We start from the raw sequence: 26,260 nt of genomic DNA on the forward strand, positions 1-26,260 counted from the left end.
TGCAGCTAGACTAAGCACACTTCCAAGCACCCCCTAAAACCAAACACCAAACCACCAAATCTCAGACGAAAAAAGTCTTAAAAAAGTATTTATGCGTGATGTCCTGCCCATATACCATTCGAGTACAGTGGAGTCCTACTCGTCTACATTGGTTCTGGAGTTGAAGCCTGTCCTGTCCCCCCGATGATCCCTGGTGGCAGGGCCCTGAACAAAATAGTTTCCTCTACACCTGTGTCGGTGTTTCTTTTTTGTCTCTTCCATTTACCGGCGCCGAGTAGATAGACGAGATAGACATGCATTTTGCCCACGAGAAATTTTATTTCATTACATTGAATTTACATTGATCTATCCAATCTCAATTCCTCCAATCGTATGCTAACATCGAAGTGTCTCCCGACACTCGGCTCTCTACAGGGAGAAGAAATCTGGCTCCCAATGCCAATATCGCGGAACGTAAGGGGAGTTAATTCCGCCCAACGCACTCAGCCGAGGCGCAGCGACTTTGTCATGAAGAGAGAGAGGGGCAGCTGCAAATGCACATCATGTTTCTGCTGCTAGTGCGGATAGGTCGGGGGTCCTAGCTGTCGAGAAGGAAGGGCCAACGGGGCATAGATGGCACCCTGACTGGACGGATGACGATGGGCTGGAGAGGACCTTACGTCGATGTGCATACAAGCCCAGCGGGCGTGGGAATGTGCATGGTAAGCATACTGAAATCTAGTACGACGATGGCGCGGCACAAGGTACTCCGGGCAATGTACCGATTTTGAATTTCTGGCCGTGGACCATCATACGCCCACGCGCTGCGCTATGTACGGCGATAGGACTAGAAGGTATGGGTATAGTTGTTCGTGATACGGAGCGCCTTCGTGGCGTCTACTATAGATAGCAAGATTGCCACGGCCCCACAGATATTGACCCTCCAAGTACATGGAGAGTATGTGTGAAAAAGTGAAATAATCAGACAATACAGAATAGTCCGATGTACGAGCAAGAGATGCTGGGGGCGCTGCTGCAGCCAAGAGGGCACGAAAAGAAGGTCGTGACGCTTGTCCCGAGTAGGTTTACCGCGGAGCACCTGACTTCGGGACGGAGGTACCTACAGTAGGCTGTACAGTAGCTGGTCCTCTTCCAGGCTCTGGATTCCTGTACCAGATCACCAATGCGTTCTGTAGGATGTGCCCATCCTGCTTGTCTCGGGCCCGTGCTGGGCCCGACTCGGGTGCGACCGTGCATCTTGGCCTTAGTCGATTTGAGCATCCTGCACGGCCGTCGAGCTTTGCGGTGGATACGGCTGCATAGACTTTGCGACGGGCTGGACGATCGGGGTCAAGGTACCTCGCTCGCTCCTTTTCAGCTTGGGCTTGGCAAAGCAATCTGTGGTGAGGCGAATGAGGTGCGTGGATGTTGTCCTAGTCACTGTGACTTGCTTGGTGCATCTAATGCTTTTTTTCATTTCGACGTTGTCTTTCGATTTAGATGTTTGTGTGACGGTGCGTCGAATAAGGGCCGTGGCAATGTGGAATTCATGTATGTTTTATGCAGGAGTACGAGTATCCACTTTGGCCTCGAGTTACGATAACGAAGTGAAGAGGGATTTGTCAGTGGAGGCGTTTAAGAGTTTCGTCGGAGTGGATGGCGAGCACGGTGGAGGTGGAGTTGTGCCCGCGATGTATGACATGCATGGAATTCGGGGTCCTTCGTTAAGTATAGTGGAATACAGTGCACTGATCAAATGGATCTTGCAACGCGGCGACCGTCAGAAACAAGACCCTATACAGCGCCATGTCTTGTCCGGGGGTATTGCAAGTCGGACAAATTCTCGGTTAGACGTGTGTTGCCAATCCCCGGAACAATTCCAGATCGTGTACGTTAGCGTTCAGACCTGCCAGGGAGAGCTGGAAGTAAGCAGTTTAGATAACCAGAGATCAGAGATCAGGAGGATAGACAATGCAAGGTACGTTCAGACGACGAAGCGGTATGGTTTTTTTCTTTCTATATTTACACCATGAGGTATCTTCTGTTGACTCCTTGGACTTGAACTGGGATTGGAGAAAAATAAAAATAATAATGATAATTATAACAAACAAACAACCCGACCGATCCTTATTATTCGGCCGTTGTAGTTGTAGTTTCGCCGTTGTCGCAACGGTGCTCAGTCTCTGACTCGTCCTGGTGGTACAAGGTGGACGCTCTGCAACGAGAGCCAATACCCATATCCGGGAAAAAGGCTACATGCCTTCTCCTATGCGCAATCGTGGCGGGACTGGTTGATTACCGCTAATGCACGTCGCAGAAATGGGTCAATCACATCAGATCTAGCCGCTCTCGCCGTCGCCTGCACGTTCCGTGATCCTGCACTACGAAGAAAGTACAATTCGCGGTGCGGCAGGCTAAACCCCTTTCTAGCGGTCGGTATTTCTCCGGTGAATCTCGCCGATGATAGCTGTACACCAATACCCTCGCGTTGCAGGAGTACTTCTATTACTACTAGCTCTACTGTCAGATTACCCAGCCTCGAGGCGCGGAGCTGTTCAATAATCAGTAATCCATCCGGTTGAGACAGCTGAAAGGTATTTTCCACGCAAACCTGACCAATAACGTGAAAACTCAGAATAAAAAAGGACCAAGTACTGGGCCTTATAAATACATCGTGCTTATATAGCTATCCACTTTGGTCTTCAGAGACTGATAGCACTACTTTAATGCGTGCTCTTATCGGAAGATGTCGCGATAACCCGCTGTATCGGCTCCATTGGGACACCGAGTACTCCGTACTCTGTAAAAGGTACTACGTAAAGTATACCCGTAATCAATGCCGAGATATCCATTTGTTACCATGTAATGACGTTTACCATGTAACAATACAGACGTACAACCTAAACACAGATCAAACTGCAAAGCAAGTACTATAAGTCTCATCCTAAATATAAGTTCTTCACTGATTTGATACGGTAGCTTCCTGCTACTGTAGACTTCTCAGCGGACCTTCGGGAGCGTAGATCCACTCCAACCCACCCAGCAGTGTTGCGCTCGCCACCACTTCGGGGACGATCATGGCTTGGAAGAGGGAAAGCCCTCGTTTCTCCCAGGGCCCGAACAGCGGACGCTCTCAATTGGTCCGTTTTTTTGACTCTTGCACCCTCGATGGTCCGAGCCTGCGACGTGCGTTTGGGATCGTCGTCGCAGGTGCTCTCCGAGTCGGGTGCTCGGGTGCTCGGGTGCTCGCATTCAGGCTAGAACTCTGCTGCACTGCATGTCGCAGTGCATTACATAGAGTCTCTCCGACGCTACCCTTCTCGAGTGCGAGAGTCATTGTACCTGCCATAGGGGGTGACATACATGCGACAATCATCTGTCACGGAAGGCGATGATCAGCTACGAAATTTGCCGCCCGGCTTTTGTTCTAGCCGGCGATCGTGTTAGTATGTGCCACATCGCATCGGATAACCATCTTACCCGCACAAGGAAATTCCGCGTTCGGTGGCCATTCACGTTAAGGCCAATGGTACTCTGGATCAGAGAATCGGCTCCGTTTTCCCCTTTTCTTTGCGGGTAGCATGGCTGGGCTTATCCGTAAGAGCTCCACTCGAACGTGGCTGGACAAATTCGAATCGACATGATTCGTGCCTGCAGCGCGCGCGTTTCAAATTGACTATATTCGACTTGGGTGATCGCAACATTAGGTCTCCAGATCTCGGTTCAGAGACAGTGCATGGTGTTGTCAAGCGAGATGGCCGATACACCATCTCGGCCCAGGGTGGCGTGGAGAGACTAGAACTAGATGAATGGGAACAGGGGGTGATGACGGGTGCAAAATCGCCAGCTGGATTGATAATCGGATCCCATATCATGCTGAACGACCAGCAGCAGGGCTCCATTCCTGTCTGACACGATCCAGTGGCCGCCTTCAGAACCCACTCTTCCCTGGCATCAATCCACCTTCAGCGGGCGAAGGTCCGCTCAGCTTCCGAAAGGCTGTCAAAAGTGGATCGCAAAGCGATGACGCAGTTGAGACTGGCGAATCCTAGAGCCTCAAGACCAATGGTGCATCAATGCAGCTCCTGTACATGTTCTGTGGTACAGAAATCCCGGCCGACAAAGGATGAGAGCTCGGATTGCCTTCCTTGAGCCATTGAAATACGTACGGGCTGCATTATCGGCAGGTAGGGAATGAACTGTCTGCAGTGAAATAATCGAGTCCTTTTTTTACTGGCCTGCAAGATTAGTCGATGCCGGGCCGGGCCAATAGATTGCCTGCCCTACGCCTTGTGGGTGCTTTCTTCAACACAGCCCACGCTCCGGGGCATCTAGAATGTCAGGTACTTTAGGCTGTCTCTTCCGAGCGATCCAATCGCTCGATCGAGATGCGGATTACTGATTTAACATAAGATTAGAACAACCAGACAACACATACAATCCAGGGAGAAAACGGCCTGAAGTCCGATTCTCCGATGCAGAAAGTACTCCGCGGGCTAAGGATTAATGTCCGAGCCGTACGCCCAGCGCCCTAACGATTAACATCCCGCGCGCCATCGGCAGACTTGATGCCATCGTGCACAAGCGGTGCGGGCACAGGCCACCGAATGATCAAGCCCCTTGCACCGTCGGGGGATGCCCGTTTAAGCGGGCTTTTGTTGCGCGATTCAAACACTGTCTCTTGGGGGGAGGGCCGTAGAAGCGTGGTGGACGCCTCGTGCCAAAGCCAAGGTTTCATGGCTTGTAATTTATCCTGCAGCCAGGATCGCTGGGCAGGCTCGGTCGCATAGGCGGGAGATGCTCTGTAGGGCGCATTCCGTAGCCTCGTCCGTACTCTGGGGCCTCCCTGGCTCTGCTTCCCCCACGATCACCCGCAAAGCGCGGTTACGCAATAACGTTGCGGGCATGGGAGCCTTTCTTGTTCCTGTTTCTGATTCTGACTCTCGGGCGGCTTTCCCCCGACGATGCCGGTGATGGCCGTCTGGAGGGGGATAGTTGTGGTTTATCCGCAAGGGGCTGCTGACGGGTGACCTTGTGGCGCTATTTTGCTCGCCCTGGATGTCGAAGAGGTCGAGTGCGAGAGGAACGAGCAATTGACTTCAGCTGAGATGGCCGGACCTGGGGCAGAGGAACCGCATTATTTGCATGGTTGTCTAGGCCATCCAGCCTTGATTACCCCCGGTGAATCTTATGTGATCTTTGGGAAATTTGTAAAAGGGTTTCCCGCTCTATTACCCCATGTACATCCTCCATACCTATTTTCCTCGCCCAGGTCGTTCACGTTTAGATGAGAAACAAGAAAACGGTCTGCGTCACGGTCATTCAATAGACTGTGTGTGGTTGGCCCGGTCCATGGGATGTAGTACACGCAATGCCTTGCCGGGTTAACAACGTCGAACAAGCCTCCCAGCGCTTCTCCAGCGATATGCTTCTATTGATCGACTGTCTCAAAAGGGCAGTAACTCACTAATCAATTACATTAATTGAGGGTGTCAGGTGGTCGACGCAAGCCTTCGACCGAAACTCAATCCGGTGCACCAAAGTCCAACCCTGCAGAGAAGCCAATCTCAAAGAGCTACACTGCTTTGATTATATTATTGGAGGATATTGATTTAACATTGTTCTCATTGACTATGCCGTCATCCGCTATACGCCGGCTCATAATCCACCATTGTGATGGTCGTCCGGCCTGGATGTTGACCCATCAAGGCCACCACTCTTGGCCGGTGTGTCAAGATGATGGCTCTTCTCTGTTCTCCATTCTGCATCCCCAGTCATTTGCGACTACTGCCCCATTTCAACCCTGGCTCGGCACCTTGAGTTGGAGCCCACCTCCCGCCCCACGATCATCCTACCTGCCGCAGGAGCTGTCGGAGCTATGTGGGAAGCGTGGCTGATCGTGCGGGCATTCTATTTGTCGCTCGCCCTCCCCCTTGAGTCATCTCGGGTCACCTGCAGCTTTTCTCAGACTCGCCTTCGTCGAGTGCACTAGTCAGATTTAGCGGCGCATGGGCTGGTCTGGGGATTCTGCAAACGAGATGTCCGTGCGACTGAGGATTTTCCTCCAGAAACAATGGACAGTGTCCACAGTACACAGTACGGAGTACATCCGTCCTGCCATGCGATGGGAGTCGAATTGTTCAACAAATCCGACTCTGTATCTCTATGTATCGCGCTTCGTGGTTAGGTAAAGACTCGAAGTATGCGCGTTTTGTCGCAACCCCAGTATACAGATCCTCTGTCGTTTTCGGTTTCAGAGAAGGACTTTTGTCTCGACCACTAAAACAGAGATGCAGATTGCGAGTAGATTGACCCCGAAGACAAACAGAAATAGGCCCTTCCCTTTGGTCTCGATTGCTCCGCCGACATCCGAGACCCCTTGTTTTTCTCCTGTCTCGTTTTCTTGGTTTCTTTTTTGGCCCTTTCCTTTTTGTTTTCGCCTCCGTACAGAAGGATGCGATGGGTCCAGGATTCTGGGAATGGCCGAATCATGGGTGATCGTCGCGCGGCCCAATCCTCAACGGGCTTCTCAACCCCCAGAGCCAACCCCAGATCCAGCCGCATCAGCCCACTAAGGGACACCGATCCGGCGACGGAAGGGAGAGAAGCGGGGATGAGAGGCGCGCCAATGGCACCTCGCGCTCGCCTACTCGTCTCAATCCGTGCAACCAAACCTACGTCGTGGCTGCAACGTGCGTCGGCGAAGTCTAAGATGGTTTAACCGACGGGCGGGCAAGGGATTCTAGAAAGTTTGGGTGCCTAGCAAACCAGCCACGGCGCATGACGCAGGAAGTGTCGGAGGACTGAGAGTATGAAGCTAGGCCTAGAGGTTGGATGGGATCATTTTCTGGACTTTCTGTGCCTCCTGATGGAAACTGTCTAGAAGTCGTACTGCAATACCAGTTAATGAACGTTGTATGGGGCCGATTGGTCTTTATGTTGGATGTATAAGTGACACCTCAGACTCAGTAATACACGCGCATCCGTCTCCCTCCATCTCACTTGAGATCCTGGTTCGGTACGGTCATCATCCGGGGAAACCCCAGGTTGAGTGATCCCGTGGTGGTACATTCCATCCCTTGACGCTGGTTGTCCGTACATCGGCTCCCAGAACTATAGGAAACCACAGCCGGGCTGTACAACTGTTTCCCGCATTCATCGCCCTTTGGTGGTGTCACCTCTGTCTCGTCTTTCGCGTTGAATCCGGCCACTTTCGCCACATCTTAACCAAGGGCACACCACCATGTGCCCGCCCGACAAGGAACCGGGGACGATGCGCGCATGGCACGCCCAATGATGGCGGGACGAGCTACACCACTCCGAGACCGTCCAACCTTGACTCCCTCGCACATCCCCCACACGAACCGTGTGTCTAGCCCGCCGCGGTTTTCCCCCACAAAAAATGGCGCATGAGCCCTCCCGCTTCTCTTATTTGGGTGATTTTGGGGCCTTTTGCGGATCCTTCCGCCCTTAAGAGCTCCGCCCCAGCCTCGGTGGATCTCAATGGGTACCTGGCCACCTCATCGACGGAACCCGCCGTCCTGTTGGCAGATGATTGTGAGATGACTATGGGATTCTGTAAGAAAATGTGGTGAGATCAAAGGAGTTTCTTCGGTAGCATAGGATTTCTTTTTTTTCTCTCCCTTCTTGTCTTTCTGTGTCATTGGTTTTATTGGTGAGGAAGGTATGGGGCGGCAGATGTGCGGCCTCGGGCGTCTTGGTCCCCCGTCGTTGCTCCTTTGCGACCGTTTCGCGCCGATCGGAGGCCCGGTCACGAGGCTGGTTTGATTATAATCGCCCTCGTATTAACTTGGTTGCATGCCAATCTCAGGTATTGACTCTGTTATCATGTCGTTACTAACTAACTAGTTTTGTGATGGTGTGCACAGGACATCAAGTGGGAATCGGCTGATTGGCCGGATTATTGCCGATGGGGTGCTGGCTTGGTCGAAAAGCAAAAAAGGACCAAAAACAATGCCTACATCCCAACCTTTTGTAGTATATACGAAGGAGAGAATATACGACATACCGAGCAGGATGGAATTTCATCAATCTTCCTCGTTCGTTCCGGGACCTGAAGTTTAATGGGCAAGGATGTGTGGGTTCTCCCGGGGTTCTACGAATGATCGCTCGACACGAGGCCCGACTTGTTCTGTTCTTGGTCTGTTCTGATTCGCCCTGGCATCGAAGCAGCATGGCGTCTAGAAAGTGTGACGCTGGGTTTTGCTTTTCGGAGTTGGGAACTTATCCATCGCCTCGGGTTTGGATGGGGATGGGGATAGGCAGTATGAGGATAGTCCATCGCCCCGTCGTCCCGTGCATTCTGACTATTAGTATTATTAGCATTACAGAAACTATAGTAAATGGATTCATATAGCTCACCTTCCTTTCCTGGTCGTTTCCTGTATAGTCCGTACTCTCCATACACTCCGTACACAATCCTCTCAGTCTCGACCAACTACGCCCTGAAAACCGCATTCTCGGTCGGCGGCCTTCCTCCGTCCCGTATCGCGCCCTTTCTTTGCGTCCCCTTCTTATCAGAGGTATCGTCTCCACTGTTTCAGCTAAAACCTGGGAAAGCGGGCCTTTTTCCTGGCCCAGGCGGGACCCGTCGCAAGTGTCGAAACACCCCCCGGAGTCACCAGGGAAGACCACGGATACGGGGAGGCCCAGCAGCGACTAGCGCGTCGTGGCCAGCGAGCAAGCAGCAACGCAGTGACGCCACTCACTCCCAACCAGGCAACTGCATGGAGCGGGCCCGGCGTGGCTCCGATGATTGGCCGCCAATGAGGCTGGACGATACTCCCAGCCCCAGGAACTGGTGGGCGCCCGGTCTTTGCGTCGTTCTGGCTCTCCTGCTGCTGGCTTTAGGTCGGTTGAACGGTCCCAGGGCCAGTGCGTGGCGGGAAGATTCCGGGCTAGGCCGATTCTAGTAGGGTGCTGGGCCCATCAAGGTCCATCCAGGCCCATCATTCGACTCTGGGAATGATTTTAGTGGGGGTGGATTCTAGGATTCAGGATTCTGGGGGGGGGGGGGGAGGGAAGAAGTCATTGGGTCAGGAATGAGGTGATTGGCGGTTGCGAGGTCTCGATAATTCGTGGGCCGGTCATTGGCGCCTCAGGCCTGGCACTGGGGCCCACTCGGGTCTATGGCTGTCGTTGCCAGTCTTGCTGGGCGTGGCCTGTAGCGCGTCCAGTGCGTGGAAGCCTGGTAACACTTCTAGAGTCCCAGAGATCCTGTACCGTTGAGAATGGCGACTGGACACTCGAAACTCCAGACTCGTAATACGCTGAAGTGGTTCAGCCGGTAAGGGACTGCATACTTCGGATATGTAGGCTGTACGGAGGAGAGAAGATGGCTTCGACCCGTCTGAATCCGAGTCGAATAAGAGGGTTGCCAGTATTTGCGAGCCCCAACGTCGTCGGTATCGTCGGTATCGTCGGTATCTCTCAGTATCTCTCGGTATTGTCAGGTAACCGCCGGACGACGGTCCTCCCTCTATTGCCACGGACTCCCTACAGCCCACGCTTCAGGGACTCGACGCAGAAACCAGCCAAAGCGCACCAACCACGTCCGACTCGCCAGCAAACAACCTCTCCAATCATACGCAGTCCGGCGGTATCCACCGTATCGCAGCCACTTTCGTACCGAGATACCGACCTACCGACATACCGCAGGTACCGTCCACGAGGTAAGGCATACAGAGTCCATACAGACTCCATACGGTCATTTGCTCGACCTTCCCCCAGCACGAACTAAACTACTTACTGCGACCAAACGCTACTACTGCTCCGAAGGCAATTTCACATCCTCAACTCTGCAACTTCATTCTTCTTCCTACACTTCCCTTCCCTTTTCTCCTCCATCCCCCTTCGCTCCTCCCCTTCACCCTTGCTTCACCATTACTTCGCTGCCGCGGCGCCGTTGATCTACCTGAGCTGCAATTGCCCGCAATCTCGGTTATCTCCGGCTGATTCAACTGCGCATGCTCCGAGCGGACCGTTGAAGTTGTTCGTGACAGAGACACGAGGACTTTGGAACCATCCCGACGACCTTCAGTTTTCGATGGAGACAAGCGAAACCGTGAACATCTCGATCTGAACTCGCCTCTGCGCCCCGTAAGTCTTGTCGCATCTCGTTCCACGCGGTCGCTTGACACCCCCCCCCCCCCCCCCCCCCACCCCGGTTGCCTTGCTGATGCTTCCCGGACCTCCGTCCTTCCCCAAAAGACGTTGGCATCCATATTTCTCCCAATCTTCTATCCACCGGCCGCAGGTCCTCATATCCTGTCTTATCATCCCCCGATATTTCTTGTGAATTCGAGTGGCCGTGTTGCGAGACCCCGACTTCCCGGCTCCCCACGAAGTCCACGTCCACCCCTTATCGATAGACCGGCGGTAGCATTGCTTTCCCTTCCCCATCGCTCCATCTGGTGGGTCCTGGTCCGCTTCCCCGGCACACGTTGCGATAAGCCTCGCTCGTTACCCTGGATCTCCCGGGGGACCAACGACAACGCTGCGCAATTTCCCTCTGGACAATTCTTCAATCCCCCCTAAAATACCCAGAAAAAAAAAGGAGCATGCTAACCTGATGTCATTCCGACCGGAACAGTCGTTGATGCGACCCTTCATATTGTAAATTTATCCCTCAGAAACGCTCCGGCATCCAACGCTTGCCTACGTCGATCGTTACTCCCGGCAAGAGTGACGAATACCTCTCATTTCGATAAAGATCCTTTCTCTTCTATTACGCAATCCTCAGATTCTTTTACCTCAAAAGAATCGCATTCAGTGCGAGTGCTTCCACATTTATTTTCCCAATTTCTGCCCCGACAACCTCGGCGGTTCTTCTGGTTCGTGGGGGAGTTGGCTTGAATTTCTAGGATGCTATTAGATGCTATGGTCGCCCAAGAACAAAGCCGTAGCCCCAAAGTGGTGGATCTTGCCAGTATCAAAGAAATCCCTGGAGATATGCCTGGTAAGTGATCTCGCTAGTCCCAATCGATTCGCCCCAGAAGGGTTGCCCATGGATTCTGAACTGTTCTTGCTATCGGTAGCTCCGATGAAGGAGAAAAAGCAGGCCGAGACTAATGGTCTGGCCGCTGCAAATGGTATCCCTCCCCCCAAGACAGACAAGCCGCGCCCGCACATCTGTACCACTTGCAGCCGGTCATTTGCACGTTTGGAACACTTGAAGCGCCATGAGCGCTCTCATACGAAAGAGAAGCCATTCGAGTGTCCCGATTGTCAACGATGCTTCGCCCGCCGCGATTTGCTGCTTCGACACCAGCAAAAACTCCACATGACCACAACCCCATCCTCCCGCCCTAGAAATGGTCGTCGAGAGAGTACGGGCGCGGCCGGGAGCGCGGCTCCCAATCGGGTGCGCAAGAACTCCATTGCTAACAGCTCTTCGATGCGTCCTCGGGCCAATACCATCAGCCATATTGGAGGATCGGCCTTGGGCCTGCCAGATGGTAGTAACCCGTCCTCAGCGCCCAACCAGTCAGGTCACGCTTATCACCCTAGTCTTGGATCTTCATCACTGGGCTCTAGTTTGGACTACAGGGGCTTTAGCTCTGGTCATCCGCCGGTAAACGGTCTGGCCAAGTTAGAAACGTCGGGGCTCCCGATGGACGTGTCCGGTGGACTCCGCACCGCACCCGTGTACGGGAGCTTCGATATGGGTATTGATGGTATGCTGATGGGTCATGGCAGCACCATCAATCCAGCACAATTACACTTTGCAGGTTCCCCACAGGGCTTTGGTGACTCCCCCTCCTCCCCGTTTGGCCACACTACCCATGGCCTGCACCCCGCTACGGACCCCATGATGGACGAGGACATGAACTTTGACTGGATGAATGGGTTTGATGCCGCTGTGGCACTAGGGAATGGTAATGACTCAGTCATTGACGAGTCTTCGCCCTCGGCGATGAGTACGGGCAGCCAGAGTGGCATCAGCGAGGCCATGCTGGACGGCCCGAACCGCATCCCCATCTCCAACGGATGGCACAACCCCTTCCCTGCGCATACCGTGGCCTCAGCCAACCAATTTGCGATCGATTTCTCACCGACAACGCTAAACGAATTGGGGATCCCGCCGGAGACCGTATCGCCCAAGTCACTGATGGCCCAGAATCCGTTTGCTGAGTCCTACGCCACGCCTCCGTCCATGACCTCGGTCGGCCAGCCCATCATGGGGGGACATTCGCAGAGTATGTTTTCATCCTCTATGGCAACAAACGGAGAATCTCCTAATCCTCTCAACGTTCCTTTCCCGAATAGTGCCCTACGAAGTCAACATTCCCCAGTCTCAACGGATACCTTTACAGACTCCACACGACAGGCTCTACTAGCGAGCATGTCGCAACCCACTGGCTTCAATCACCGCAAGTATTCTCAGCCCGCAAGCGGTCTTCTGAATAGTCGAGAGCTATTCGCCCGCTCCACTGGCTTCAACACCTCCGGTCAATTACCCAGCACTTCGGATATGCAGCGTTACATTTCCGCCTACATAACTTATTTTCATCCGCACTTACCATTTCTTCACATCCCTACTCTCAACTTCCAGGCCCCTGAATATACGAGCAATCTGCGCACGCCCAGTGGACATCTCAACCTGAGCTCCACGGGCGTCGCCGGGGGCGGGGGTTGCCTAATCCTGTCGATGGCCGCCATTGGTGCCTTGTACGAGTATGATGCTGCTGCTTCCAAGGATCTTTTCGAGGCCGCAAAGAAGATGATTCAACTATATCTCGAAGAACGACGAAAAGCCGATATGTCGGCCGCACTGAGCCGTTCAAATTCTCCTAGAGACAACTCTGTCCATAATACCCCGCTCTGGCTAGTTCAGGCAATGCTGTTAAATGTCATTTATGGCCATACCTGTGGGGACAAGACATCCGCAGATATTGCCAGCACCCACTGCGCCGCGCTGGTCAGTCTCGCTCGGGCTGCGGAACTGACGCACCACCTGGATCCGAAGAACCTCCCACAAGATCATCTCACCATGGGACTTTCTACGTCTGACCCCGCGGACACAGAGAACTGGATGTCTTCTTCGTTTGGTCAGCCCAAAGAACGCCGGGATTGGTTGAACTGGAAAATTGTTGAAGAGCGGAAGCGGACGCTCTTCGCTATTTTTGTTCTCTCCAGCTTCCTCGTCTCAGCATACAACCATGCCCCCGCTCTCACAAACTCCGAGATTCGTCTTGACTTGCCCTGTGAAGAAGATCTATGGGCTGCTGAATCGCCCCAGGCATGGAAGAAGATGTGCGGTCAAACCTCGTCGAAGAAGAGCGTTGCCTTCTCGACAGCTCTGACCTCGCTTCTTACTGCCAGCCAACGCGAGCAGCAGAACCAGTCTTCGAACCTTTTCTTCAGCGGAAACAGTGATGATCTAAATACCGCCGAAAACCGACCAAGTACTTTTGGGTGCCTGGTGCTCATCTATTCGTTGCACAACTATATTTGGGAAACCCGCCAAAGGCACATGGGTCGGCAATGGACCGCACAAGAGACCGAAGCTATGCAATCCCATATCGAACCGGCGTTGAGGGCTTGGCAAGCCGCCTGGGCAAGTAATCCCGTTCACAGTCTGGAGCGGCCGAATCCATTCGGCGCTGGGCCTCTCTCTGCAGATAGCATTCCTCTGCTTGATTTGGCGTATGTTCGGTTATTTGTCAACCTGGGCCGATGCAAGGAGGCCTTTTGGCAACGCGATTGGAACGGCATGGCGGACGAGCTTGCCCGAGGCACCGAGGTTTTCCAGCAAGGTGACACCACTTTGAACGACTTGGTGGACCCCTCACTCACCGGTGCCTTGGATGCTCGGAGGGAATCAATCAATGATCTGGGTGTTGGAGACCTAGCTATCTCCAAGACCCCGACTCAAGACCAGCCGATGCAGTCCCTTTCAAGTGTTTACAAAATCGGACAATCCAAGCGGGAGAAGCATCTGCGCAAAGCTGCCTTCTACGCTGCTGACTCGATCTCCATGTCCGACCGACTTGGCAACACCTTCGCCGAGTTCTCATCCCGGGAACTTCCCATCCAATGCGCGATGTGTGCTTTTGACTGTGCCCAGGTCCTTGCCGAGTGGATTACGACCGTTCAAGAACGCGTTGGTCCCTACCTGGGTATCCTCGGTCGTGACGACATCGATCTGACTCAGGTCCCGGGTGTCATGCTGCTCGAAGACGAAGACTGCAAGCTTGTGGAGAAAATCAAGGAGATTCTCAACAGCATTGAGACAAAGATGCAACGCCAGATGCAGAATAGCAATTCCATGTCGGCGCTGATGACCATGCAACGGCTACCAAGTGTGGTAGAGGGAGGATACGGCTGTAAAATATTGATTGCCACGGCGAGCCTCCTGGACCGGGCTGCCGTTTGGCCAGTGACGAAATTGATGGCCCGTTCGCTTGAAGCCCAGGCGATGCGGATGAAAGAGCGCGCAGAGCACTCGCACTCGCCCTCTGCTATGATGACTTCTTAATTACGATCTGCTACCATGTTTTGGAATCATTGTGTGATGTTGCCAATTGTTCTTTTTATCTGACCCTTTTTTTCTTGTCATTTCATCTGATCACGTTCCTCGTCTCCGTTGTGCCTTGCGCATGACCGATATGTCATGAACAAAAACATCCCGAGGCAGCTCACGAACACTTCTCACTCTCGTCCCCCCTCGAGAACGCCATCTTCTCCAGTCTTATCTTCATCCTGTGTTCAGTGCTTTACCTTTTCCTTTTCCCCCCTGAGACCCTACTTCGATATCGATACGATACCCCGATCGAATCTGTCATAGACGAATGCCATGCCATGCCATCCTGTTTTTTGTTTTCATCTGCTGATTTGTACGCTTTCCCCCGCACACTGCTAGCGCTGGTATCTATGAACCAATATATCCACGCGGTGCTGTGTACCCTCATCTTATCATAGTTGTGGAACACGTTGGCCTTCTCATGTCCGCCTTTTTCTTGATGAGGGTTTGGGTTGTTGTATTCGTTTGTACTGGGAATTCTTTTTCATATATCTTTTCTTCCTCTTGATCGGCTTTTTTCCCTGTCCGTCCCGTGTTTAATTATGCAGCTTTCTACTTTCATGTGAATATGAATCCACCTTGGACTTGATCGGTTTTTTATATAGTAGTTTTTTTATGTTATGGTCCTGTAAAATCCGACGAGTTGGTTGATAGTTCGACAAAGTCATTCCAGAAATTTGTATACACCGTGTTAAAGTATTCGCATAATCCAAGACTCTCAGAAGCTCAAAACAGGATATTAATCCCTTCCTCTAACCTTTAACCTGGGTTGGCACTTCTTTTTAAATCTTGCAACATTCAGGTAACGACTACTTCTCACTGTGATGCTCCCTCCGACCAGTGCCAGTTACATAATCTTCCCCCCAACGTTCGTTGCTGGGGCACCTTCACGCGTTAAGTGCTTCTCGCGTTAGGCGCCAACCTCCACCCTACAACTTCTCACGCTTTTCAAAATCCAACTAGCAATGACGATAAACCCAACCCGGGGTTCCTCCTCAGCTGCCTTGTTGCAGAGCTCGACTGCCGCAGCCCCAACTCCCCTTTTCGCCGGAGTTTACCTCGATGCCCTACCCGCGACCCGTCTCGCCGCTCAGCCTCGAGACACGCGAGCCTCCAGCAAACAGCAATGACGGCCTCGATCTATTAGGATCTGACGACGAACTTGATGATACAGCTCGCGCTGCAAAACGCCAAAGAATCGAGAAGCTGGCCGAGTCGTATCTCCAGGGACGCCCGCTGTTCATTCTTTCTGCTTCTCTCCACGGGCCATTTGATAAAGACTGGAAGAACCCATGGAAGAAAAATCGGAAGGTCCAAAAAACGGACGCTCCTGGGAAGAAACGGACCAACGTGACATCCCGGAACTCTGGCCCCGTAATACAAGAGACAGACCCGCAGCGGCCGAAGTATCGCGAAGATCTGCCAAACACATCTCGGTCTCGGTCTGGAGCCACACCATCGTCTCCTACGACGCGAGCACTTGAAGTCACATCCTCTGTCACCCCTCGGTCAGCGCATAAGAGACCACTGCATATAGCGACCCGCGGCGAAGGAAATCCAATTTCCGCTCGCTCGTTGAAAAGGCCTAAAGAACCAAGCTCATTGAAATCGACTGGCCCGTCGTTCGCAAGGGCTGGGCCAGCAGACTGGCTGAAGAAGGATCGGAAGCGCATGGATTTCCAGCGTTTCGAACCACCCAGTTCTCCGACCCTGAAAGTCGCAAATCGTCAAGCAGAACACAAAGCTCGTTGCAACGTATCGCCTGCTATCGAAGTTCGGTTGCCAATATCACCGACACCTCTGCGGACTCTGAAACCTGCTCCTAATCCTATTCGTCAAGATGCTGACTCTGCAACTGACAAATCACCGCTGACGACTCGATCAGCAGTGCAGCAAAGCGAGCAGGAAGGTGAGAATCCCGGCGAGCCGCAAGTGGGGGATCAACCTTCTTCGGAGAAGTTCTCGCCAAAGCCAGATATGTATGCGCCACCATCTTTCCGCGTAGTTTCTTCGACATCTCAGTTGCCTCGTTTTGAGTATCGACACCGGCACCTTGAGAATTCCAGTCTTCGGGCAGAGTCGAACTCTCCTTCTCGGGCTATGCCCGCGAACGCGGTATCCCCTAATGAGGCCACCGCTCAGAAAAACCACAATGCAGCCGCCGCTGTATCAGCACCATCCATGCAGGACAAAGATGGAGATACAGTTGTTCCTGATGTCCTAGAAGACCCAAGGGCGCAACCGTCGGAAAAAAAGGGAACCGTGAACGACGGGCCTAGTCGTCCATCGGAAGATCTCAGATTTGCGGGCGTAACTGGCGAACTGAATGCTGCAGATACAGAACCGCAGCCATCGACGGAACAAAATACCTACGAAAGCTTGCCATCTGCGCAAAAGGTCATGAAACCTCTAGGCATTTCTGACCGGATACAATCTCTACATTCAACCACCATGCCGAAGGCTATTGCCGATAACACCGCAGAAGGCAACTCGGACACCCAGCTTTCGACGCAAGCTGCCTTGCTCCACGCGCAACGTTCATTCCAGGAAGATTTGGATAGCCCAGAGCCTGATATCGGAAGGATGGATCTGGAGGACTCGGTCTTGGGTCCCGGGGAGGAATCACTTTTGGCTCGTGAAACCCCGTGTAACAATCTTATTCGTCACGAGCCGGTTGCGTCTCAGGGCCTAAATTTGTTCGACAAGGACCGGATCCAGGGCATGAGTACACAGTGCCTGGTCGATGCCGTGACCCCATTCACTTTCAGTACAGGCAAAAAACCCAAGGCTTTCCGTGACCTCTCCTCGGAGTTACAAGAACACAAGAAAGGAAAGGCGGTCATAGAGAAAGGCCTATCTTCTCCCTCCCCCTGCATTCCCTCGCCATGTTCAGATCATGGTTACCACACAGCAGAGCCCACTGTCAGCCATCAAGCTTTGAATGCGCCTTTCCGGGCTCCCGATCCGACATGTACCCACCAATCCACCAATCAAGCAACACCCCTACTCTTCAGCCTGGGTGAATCAACCTCGACAACCGCTCAAGACGGCCAGGGTCCCCTACCGGGCTTCAATCTGAGCCAGACCATCGACGACGTCGGTAGCTGGTTGCGAGAGGGCTTCGATTTCATGAAAGATATTTAGCCCTCAAGCTGGCCTGGAACCGCCACCTCGCCGCCCGACTAGGGCGGATCTCTTTGGATTTGGATATATCGAGATGAATGTCGGAGATACCTACAGTCTGCAGCATACTTTTAGCGATGACTGATCTAGAAGTTCTTCAATTTTTTTATTTCATTGGGCTTTGTACATAGATCATGCGATGATGATTATGAAACCTAGAATATACTACGAGAAGAAATATATTATTTGTAACATGAAAAGAGGACTGGCTATTGATTGAGGTCGATTTTAGATTGAGTTGGAAACATATCAAAATCATTGAAGTTATTCGAATTAATATAAGCTCGGTCATTCCTTTCATGATCGACTAAGCATATCCGTGTTTATAGTTGCTTCGTCCCGAGTTCCCGAGTTCAAGAGCTGGACCGCGCGCACGGGCCCACATCCCGCTTCGAACCTCTTGGGACCGCTCCGTCGGCAGCTCTGGATTGTCCCCATCCATTTATGGCCAGCAGTCCAAATGGCCCTGACATCAGTATGAAATTTCTTCTTGGCTTTAGCATACTTGCAGCTCGAAAATGTCACTAACAGGCGCCATAGTGGAAAGCGTTCAACTTCATCGACGTCGGTCCTGTCAAGCTACCAGAGGACAGCTCCGCGCTCTTCGGTGTAAGGCCATCGATCCCACCTCCTACTTCCCCAACTCCTTCACTGACCGTTCGCTCACGATGCCTTCTTTAGAGTGACCTCGCAAGCCTCTGCACCGGATCGGCCAACCTTTTCCTCGGTACTGTCGATGGTTTCGTCCACATCGTCACCTCGTCCTTCCGAGTTGCGCGGTCGTTCAAAGCTCACGATGCGGGGTCAATTACACATATGAAACAGATCAACGGGACATCGCTCCTGGTGACACTTGCAGAGGACTTGTCCAATGAGCCTGTGTTGAAAGTCTGGGCGTTGGATACGGAAACGAAAGGCGGTGCTCCGAAGTGCCTCTCGACGGTATCCGTGCAGAATGCTAGGCGGCAATTTCCCGTGAGTGGCCTCTACCCTACGGGCGTGAAGAATGCATATTAATAAAAAGATTCAATAGGTTTCTGCCTTTGCGGCCCTGGACGATCTCTCGCAGGTGGCGGTTGGTTTCGCGAACGGATCAGTGACGATCATCCGCGGCGATTTGATTCATGATCGCGGCGCGCGCCAACGTATTGTGTTTGAATCGGAGGAGCCGATTACGGGCCTTGAAACACAGAGTGGTGCCGTCACTGTGCTCTACATTTCCACGACAAACCGCATGCTGACCCTGGTTATCGCGGGCCGAGGACAAGGCCAGCCTGCTCGAATCTTGGAGGACACGGGCTGTGGGTTGGGTTGCATGACGCTGGATAATGAGTCTGGGGATATCCTTATTGCGAGAGAGGATGCGGTCTACACATATGGCCCCCGAGGTCGGGGCCCGAGCTATGCGTTCGAAAGCCCGAAGACATCCATCAAGGCCTTTCGGGATTACGTCGCCCTGGTCTGTCCGCCGAAGGCAGGGTCAGCACGAACTGATCCGTTACGAAACTACGGAGTGAGCCCCGCGGATGAAATTTTTGGCACGACCACGTTTACACTTCTTGATACCGATCTGAAGTTTATCGCGCATAGCGAGTCCTTGGTATCACCGATGAAACATATCTTCATGGAGTGGGGTGACTTATTCCTGCTGACCACAGACGGGAAGGTACGTACCTGCGCCTGACGATTCTCTGTTGTAGTTCTTAATTCTCGGTCAGGTGTTTCGGTATCGGGAGAAGACTCTACAGCAACGACTAGAGATACTCTATGAACGCAATCTTTACATACTGGCTATCAATCTTGCACAAAAGATTGGCATCAATCCCCTGCAGCAGAATGCCATCTACCGCAAATACGGAGACTTTTTGTACCAGCGCGGTGACTATGACACTGCAATGCAGCAGTATTTGCGGGCTATCGACAATACCGAACCTTCACAGGTTATTCGCAAGGTCGGTGTGCCCTGTTGGATAGCGTCAGTGTCCCTGCTAATTTGAAACATAGTATTTGGACACCCAACGGATCCATAACTTGATCGAATACCTTGAAGAACTACACGATCATGGTCGTGCGACAGTTGATCACACGACCCTTCTCTTAAACTGTTACGCCAAGCTGAAAGATACTAGTAAACTAGACTCGTTCATTAAAGCCCCTGGTGAGCTCAAATTTGACCTGGAGACTGCTATTGCGATGTGTCGCCAGGGGGGTTACTACGAGCAAGCGGCCTATCTTGCTACAAAGCATGGGGAAAATGACATGGTTGTCGATATTTTGATCGAAGATTCAAAGAATTATGCCGAGGCTGTGGAGTATATTTGGCGGTTAGATCCGGATGTGGTATGTCGAAGCCACCTTTTTTCTTCTCAATTCGGTGCCCACAACAAGCTAATATCTTACAGGCTTATCACAATTTGATGAAATATGCCCGAGTCTTGTTGAATCATTGCTCTGAACGTACTACTGAGCTCTTCAAAGAATATTATACCGGGAAGTATTACCCTCGTACCAAGGTCGAGCAATCTACAGAATCTCAGGCACAACCGAGCGCAGTGCAAGGTCTGGCTGGTCTTCTACCTCTCCGATATGTGACTGGAGGCTCTGGCACAGAGACCCAAAATCTGGAGACTCCCGCTTCCCAGGAAGAGAACACCGCCAACCCACCCCCAAATTATGAGGTCCCAAAACCGCGAACAGCATTTTCTGCATTCGTGGATCACCCGCAAGAGTTCATTGGTTTTCTTGAAACGCTTGTGCAACAACCAGAACTCAAGGAAGAAGCTAAAGTTGACCTCTTCACGACGTTGTTCGAGATGTATCTCGATACAGCAAAAGGAAAGAAAGATGCAACGCAGAAACAAGAATGGGAAAATAAAGCGAAGAGGCTCATTGAAGGCAAAGATGTGAGGACATCTGCAATCCAAATGAAATACCCCTTCAGTCCCAGCTAAACTTTTTCTTTCTTCTAGATTCCAATCTCTACTTCTAATGTCCTCCTTCTTTCCGACCTCTCCAACTTCCGAGAAGGCTCCACGCTTGTGCGTGAGCAAGAAGGCCTGCGTCTCGACATATTCCGCTCATTTACCTCCGCCAAAGATACACAAGGCGCCATTCAAGCCCTGAAACGCTATGGCCCCGACGAGCCCCAGCTCTATGTTGATGCCTTGACGTACTTTGCCTCAAGCCCTCAGATCCTTGAAGAGGCAGGGGACGAGCTAGACGTGGTCTTACGTCGCATCAACGATGATGGTCTTCTCTCCCCACTACAGGTCATTCAGGCACTCAGTAACAACGCTGTGGTGACCATGGGCAGGGTGAAGAAGTACCTCAGCGATAACATCGACCGAGAACGGAAAGAAATATCCACTGTATGACCATCAATTGCTTAGTATCCATAATCTCTGATTAAAGCTGACTTCCGTTTCTAGAACCGCCGCCTCATCTCGAGCTACAAGTCCGAAACAGCTGCCAAACAAGAAGAACTCAAGAACCTCGCAACTCAGCCCATTGTCTTCCAGTCCCGCCGCTGCCAATCCTGCGGCGGCACCCTTGACCTTCCTACAGTTCACTTCCTGTGCAGACATTCTTTCCATGAACGTTGTCTGAATCGTATTGACGACGAGGCCCAGTGTCCTGTCTGTGCGCCGACAAACTCGACGCTCCGGGCTATTCGCCAACGCCAGGTCGACTCGGCAGAACAGCACGATCTGTTCAAGGCAGAGTTGTCACGCTCACGGGATCGATTTGGCGTTGTGAGTGAGTTCTTTGGGAGAGGCGTCATGAGGTCGCAAACTACAATGGAGAGTTGAGATGAGTCGATCGAATTGTATATATAAAGTTGTTCGGCTAGACTGGAGCCCGTGTTTTATTGGACCTCTCCATTTTCTCCATTTTGTTTTTGTATTTTGCTTGTTTCGTTTGATACCTCCACTTTCGATCTTGATTGATACTCTATTTACTTTATTGAATAAGCAATGGGACGGGCCCTTGTACTCTACGTTCTATCCATGGTAGAATTTCCAATCATAACCACAAGCCACAAGTAACGGCGCTTGATAGAATATTCACAAATTTCAAATGCATTGTATGGATGATCGCGCTCTGCTCTAGCAATAACCAAAACTATCATACCACAGGGCAAGAAGAAAGAAACGTTGCATGTCGAACAATCGCAGATCGCTTAACTTGTTATGTCCCAAGAGCAAGGTTTACTATGCACAAGCAATGGAAAGAGAAGAGAAAAAAAGGAAACCCAAAATACAGGCCTAGTAGCAAAGACCCTTCCAGGAAATCATGCAAATAACATAACAGGGCGGGCTTTAGTTGTCCACCAATGAGGAAATGTACTGGGGGGAGAGTGTGCGAGTGAGATATAACTGATGGGCAGTGAAGCTTCATATCTCATGCCCATCTTAGATGTCGCGTCCCTTTTCGCCTCCCCAAGAGACGCGAGGCCGGTGACCGCGAGTAAAATTTCCTGAACCCGAGCCGGAAGCAGATGTCGATGACTGGTCATTGCTAGGGCTTGATTGATCAGACGGCTTGCGCGTTTCAGCAAACTGGATCTTGCTTGAGGGCTGGCGAGGTTCGCCGTCGTCGCTGTCTGAGTCGACAGCGGCGTCGTCTTCCGAGTCGGAGGAGTCGTCGGCATGGATCTCGCCCAGAGCGGCAAGACGGCGGCGGCGTTCGGCCGGGGTCTCCCCGGTCTCGTCATCGGCCTGGCGAGGAGGAGCTGCGAGACCGGCAGCTTGGCGGAGACGCGAGGGCGGAATGCGCTCAGTGCCATCGTCGTCGGAATCACGGCGGCGGCGGTCACGAGTATGGGGCGCAGGACTGAGGTTGCTACGGCGCTCATGGGCTGATGAACCACGGGTGAACTTGGCCAAGGAAGAGGCGACGTTGGGAGTTGGTATGTCGCGCTCATCGCCGGACTCGTCCTCGTCGCTGATGTCGCTGTCGGTGACAGATTCGGATTCCAGGTCTTCATCTGCCTCCGGGATGGCATCAGAGGCGCCAGTGGAGGCCGTAGCCAGAGCAGCAACAGATGAGCGGCGTTCTTGTTTTTCTTCCTTCTTCGCGTCGTCAATCGCAGCTTCCTTGACCGGAGCCGGGGCATCGGTCTGCTGCACCACATCACGGCGGGTTTTAGCGTCCATGCCCTTGATCTGCTGGAAGAACTCCTGCTTGGTCATGCGGCGACCCTTCTGTCCAATACCGCGGGTATCAACCTCTTGGCTCTGGGCCAGGGTGAAACGCAGACCATCATCCGTAGCCCAGTCGTCAGTCTCAGTGCGTGGCGCAGGCTTCTTTTTCTGCCCGTCTTGAGGAGATTGACCTTCGTCTTCCATGCCGAACCACGTACCCATGCGCTTGAGTCCGGTACGGAGGGGCGCCTGCGAAGAGGGGCCAGCCTGGGTCTCAGGTTTGGGTGTCTTTTCATTGGAGGGGATAGTGTACTTCTTGATCACTTCACCATCCTCATCTTCAACGATAATAGTGTTACCAAACTGATACGCATGTGCAGAGCGGGCCTTAGGCTTCTCGCCTGCTTCGGGCTTGGGTTTGGGTTTGGGCTTGGGCTCTTCCTTGGTCTTGTCTTTTCCGAAGCCGGTCCAGTCAGCCCAACGCTTGCGAGCCTTTTCGTACGGCTGGCCGACCTTCTCGTCGACAGTCTGTTTGATCTCTTCGCCTTCATCCTTTTCGTGGGGTTTGCCTCGAGCTTCCGCAAACTCCCCAGATTGGTCGGCCTTGAGTCTCTGGCGCTGTTTTTCGATGTGTCTAGCTTGCTCTTCAGGTGTCAAGTTGCTTGTATCTTCGGTTTTGAGCACATTTCCCTCTTCGTCTTCGATGATCATGTTGTGACCTTCTTGGTACACTTCCAGCTGAGGCTCAGCGCCGAGACGGCCCAGCTCAACAGTCGGGGCAGATGCTCCTCGTTCTTCAGTGTCACGCTCTTCCGAATCCTCTTTCCTCTCACCAAGTTCGCTTTCAGTTCGTCGAGCGGGCATGATGGCCGACTGACTAATTGGACCACCGGCGCCATCATTGCGGCGCTTGCGGCGCTTTCGCTGTCGGAGAGACTTGCGGGTTGCACTGTGGACGCTTTGGGATTCGTCATCCTCGTCTCGCACCCGACGCAGGAAGTTGCCAGGCAAGCCAATGGGCGGCAAGGTGCCTGGAGGATATTCGGGGAGTTTCTCCTCCGAAGAGGCGTCAAATTCATCCGCCTTGCGGAAAGACATGGATCCTTTAGCCAATGACTGCACCCGAGGTAGACGATTCATCCATGAAGGACCCTCCTCGTTAGCCTGGGTATAGGACAGAGTGATGGTCAAGGTATTGATGCGCTTTCCCAGGGTGAACACAGCGATTGAAGAGCCGTGGACTAGAATGGATGAGATGACCATGAAGGTTGTAATGGGCCAAATAAGCCGAACTATATAGTAATCACTCGTTCCAGCTACAGGGAGTTCACTTTCAGAAAGAGGCTGGGTGCTGTCCGTCTCCAATTCAGCTCGAGCCAAAATTGCGGCAAAGATAGCACCGACACCAATGGGCCCAAAATGCCCGGCGAAAAGAGCCTCGCGCCAAGTTTTGACATCTGGTATAATCGGTTTCAATAGGAGCATGATGGGAATGCGCCGGAAGAAGATGACCAATATTGCAATCACAACCAATCTCCAAGGAACCAGGCCGAGATCAGGGGCATTGAAATCTTCCCAGGGCACGATCGCTCCGAAGTAGACAAAGTACGCCAAGTTGAGCAGCAAGTCGATGACGTTGGAGACGTGTGATTCTTCGGTCTTTTCTGTGAACCAGCCATCATTACTGAAGCCAACACCGCATGAGAATCCAATCAGGAGGTCATCCATGCCTAGCAGACTGCCCGACCCAGCACAGAAGACTGCCAGAACGAAATAGAACACTAGGAAACTTTCTCGATCGATGAGGCCTTTGCGTTCAGCAAACTTAATTGCATGTCGCGCGAGATATCCGATGACGAATCCGAAGATGGCCCCGAAGATACACTCGTACAGGATGGTCACACAGAACCAATTCAGGGACACCTCGCCGGCATTGGGTCGGTAGCGCAGGATGTAGAATGAAAGGTAGATGAATGGGAAAGCCATGCCATCGTTACAACCGGACTCGGCGGACAAGATGTCACGTAAATGCTTGGGAACTCGTTTGGCAAACTTGCCCTTACCGACGACTGAGGACGCCAAGACCGGATCGGTAGCCGTCACGCAGGCAGCACATACCAGACTCTCCAACCAGTTCAGTGGCGGCACCATCCACCAGATAAACAGGCTGGTGACCAGCCAGCCCCAGGTCATCACTGGAACTAGCAGCAGCACGACCGACTTCCAGTGACGCTCCATGTAGGACTTCGGCAATTCGACGCCGACGGCAAAACATTGAACGACGAGCACAATGCGAGAACACTCCAGGGTGATCTTGTCGACATTGCCCCATTCATGCGGATTGAAGAGATTGGCGGCATGTGGGCCGAAGATGATTCCGCAGAGGGTGGCGACCGTGGCCTCGCCGATGTAGAGCTTCTCCTTCACAAAGAGCGAGCACAGCATGAACAGGCCCGTGAACCCGCCAAGGATCATGTACGCCAGATGCGGCTTATCAATGTCAAGATGGTCCCACGCCATGATGTAGTGGAGACCACCGCAGCAGTCTCAAAAGCGATTACCCCTGTCCGATGGAATTGAAGGAGGGAGAGAAGAACTAAGTTTGATTGTTTGCGCGCCGGGGGGAAGGTGTACAGAGTTCCTCCCGTCTCGTCTGCGGCCTATGGGGAGATACTCCGTTTTCGAACCGCCGCAATCAATTACCAGTGATGGATTTCCGCCTTGAACGTCGTTGGTCCGCGTAGCTCCTCATGCCTTGTGGGGGTGGAAGCCGCGGCAGGAGAGCGAAGATGTTGTTGGAGCCTGGTAGGGCTGAGTCCGAGGAGTCGCCGCGGGGAAGGAAACAGTAGCAGGCCAGCACACGGCTTCGACTATCGGAATCTCCGGCTGTTCAGACGCAGGGTTTTGCCTGACCTGTCCGAGCGTCGAGGCGAGAGGAGCGGAGATGAGGAGCGATTCGCGGTTGGTGAGACACTCGGTGGCTGGGGCTGGGGCGGGGGTTGGGGAGGGATCAAAGAGGTCGATTCCAGCGAAGCAGTCGCCTGCAGAAAGTAGTGAAAGGGAAGAAAAAAGAAAAAGGCGACGATGAAAACCGGGCAACCGAGTCTTGGAGAACTCTTGGCCGTTTGATCGAGCGAGCGATTGCGCGCTTGGGCGAGATTTGCCCAGAAACGAAGGTCTTGGAACGGGCGGGATTCGTCAGCCGAGACTTTAGCGCCCCACCGGGCCAGGCGGAACGAGTCTTGGCTAACGGCGGAGAGACAGGAACGGCCACGTTGGGAGGATGGACGGAGTGGGAGGCAAAATAAAGGATTGTCTAGTTGAAAAAAGCAATCTATGAGTCTATCCAAGGGCATTGAGGGGACAAGAAAGAAAATCACTAAACGGATGCAGGGCCCGAGACCCAGTT

The 26,260-nt window shown here is 52.7% G+C and overlaps 5 protein-coding genes across 5 annotated transcripts; 4 read left to right on the top strand and 1 right to left on the bottom strand.

Moving 5' to 3' along the window:
- Positions 1 to 3,560: 3,560 nt before the first annotated feature.
- On the top strand, positions 3,561 to 3,891 carry N7462_005110 (uncharacterized protein; the record flags this gene model as incomplete). The annotated part of the gene is made up of 2 exons (XM_057076835.1): positions 3,561 to 3,576; positions 3,695 to 3,891. 2 exons carry the CDS (start codon positions 3,561 to 3,563, stop codon positions 3,889 to 3,891), a joined length of 213 nt encoding a protein of 70 aa, XP_056936340.1.
- Positions 3,892 to 10,863: 6,972 nt separating this feature from the next.
- Positions 10,864 to 14,479, top strand: amdX (putative C2H2 transcription factor (AmdX); the record flags this gene model as incomplete). The annotated part of the gene is made up of 2 exons (XM_057076836.1): positions 10,864 to 10,957; positions 10,995 to 14,479. The coding sequence occupies 2 exons, from the start codon at positions 10,864 to 10,866 to the stop codon at positions 14,477 to 14,479; spliced, it is 3,579 nt and encodes a 1,192-aa protein (XP_056936341.1).
- A 1,107-nt stretch (positions 14,480 to 15,586) lies between these two features.
- On the top strand, positions 15,587 to 17,668 carry N7462_005112 (uncharacterized protein; the record flags this gene model as incomplete). Its single annotated transcript, XM_057076837.1, has 1 exon — positions 15,587 to 17,668. The coding sequence occupies one exon, from the start codon at positions 15,587 to 15,589 to the stop codon at positions 17,666 to 17,668; it is 2,082 nt and encodes a 693-aa protein (XP_056936342.1).
- A 499-nt stretch (positions 17,669 to 18,167) lies between these two features.
- Positions 18,168 to 21,516, top strand: N7462_005113 (tethering complex subunit PEP5; the record flags this gene model as incomplete). The annotated part of the gene is made up of 9 exons (XM_057076838.1): positions 18,168 to 18,182; positions 18,248 to 18,316; positions 18,389 to 18,682; positions 18,741 to 19,373; positions 19,426 to 19,659; positions 19,712 to 20,047; positions 20,110 to 20,610; positions 20,677 to 21,075; positions 21,136 to 21,516. The coding sequence occupies 9 exons, from the start codon at positions 18,168 to 18,170 to the stop codon at positions 21,514 to 21,516; spliced, it is 2,862 nt and encodes a 953-aa protein (XP_056936343.1).
- Positions 21,517 to 22,119: 603 nt separating this feature from the next.
- On the bottom strand, positions 22,120 to 25,371 carry N7462_005114 (Na+/H+ antiporter Nha1; the record flags this gene model as incomplete). The annotated part of the gene is made up of 1 exon (XM_057076839.1): positions 22,120 to 25,371. The coding sequence occupies one exon, from the start codon at positions 25,369 to 25,371 to the stop codon at positions 22,120 to 22,122; it is 3,252 nt and encodes a 1,083-aa protein (XP_056936344.1).
- Between the last annotated feature and the right edge of the window lie 889 nt (positions 25,372 to 26,260).

Source organism: Penicillium macrosclerotiorum, assembly GCF_028827735.1.
Source record: "Penicillium macrosclerotiorum strain IBT 26536 chromosome Unknown utg000003l_segment0_segment0, whole genome shotgun sequence".
Lineage (NCBI taxonomy): Eukaryota > Fungi > Ascomycota > Eurotiomycetes > Eurotiales > Aspergillaceae > Penicillium > Penicillium macrosclerotiorum.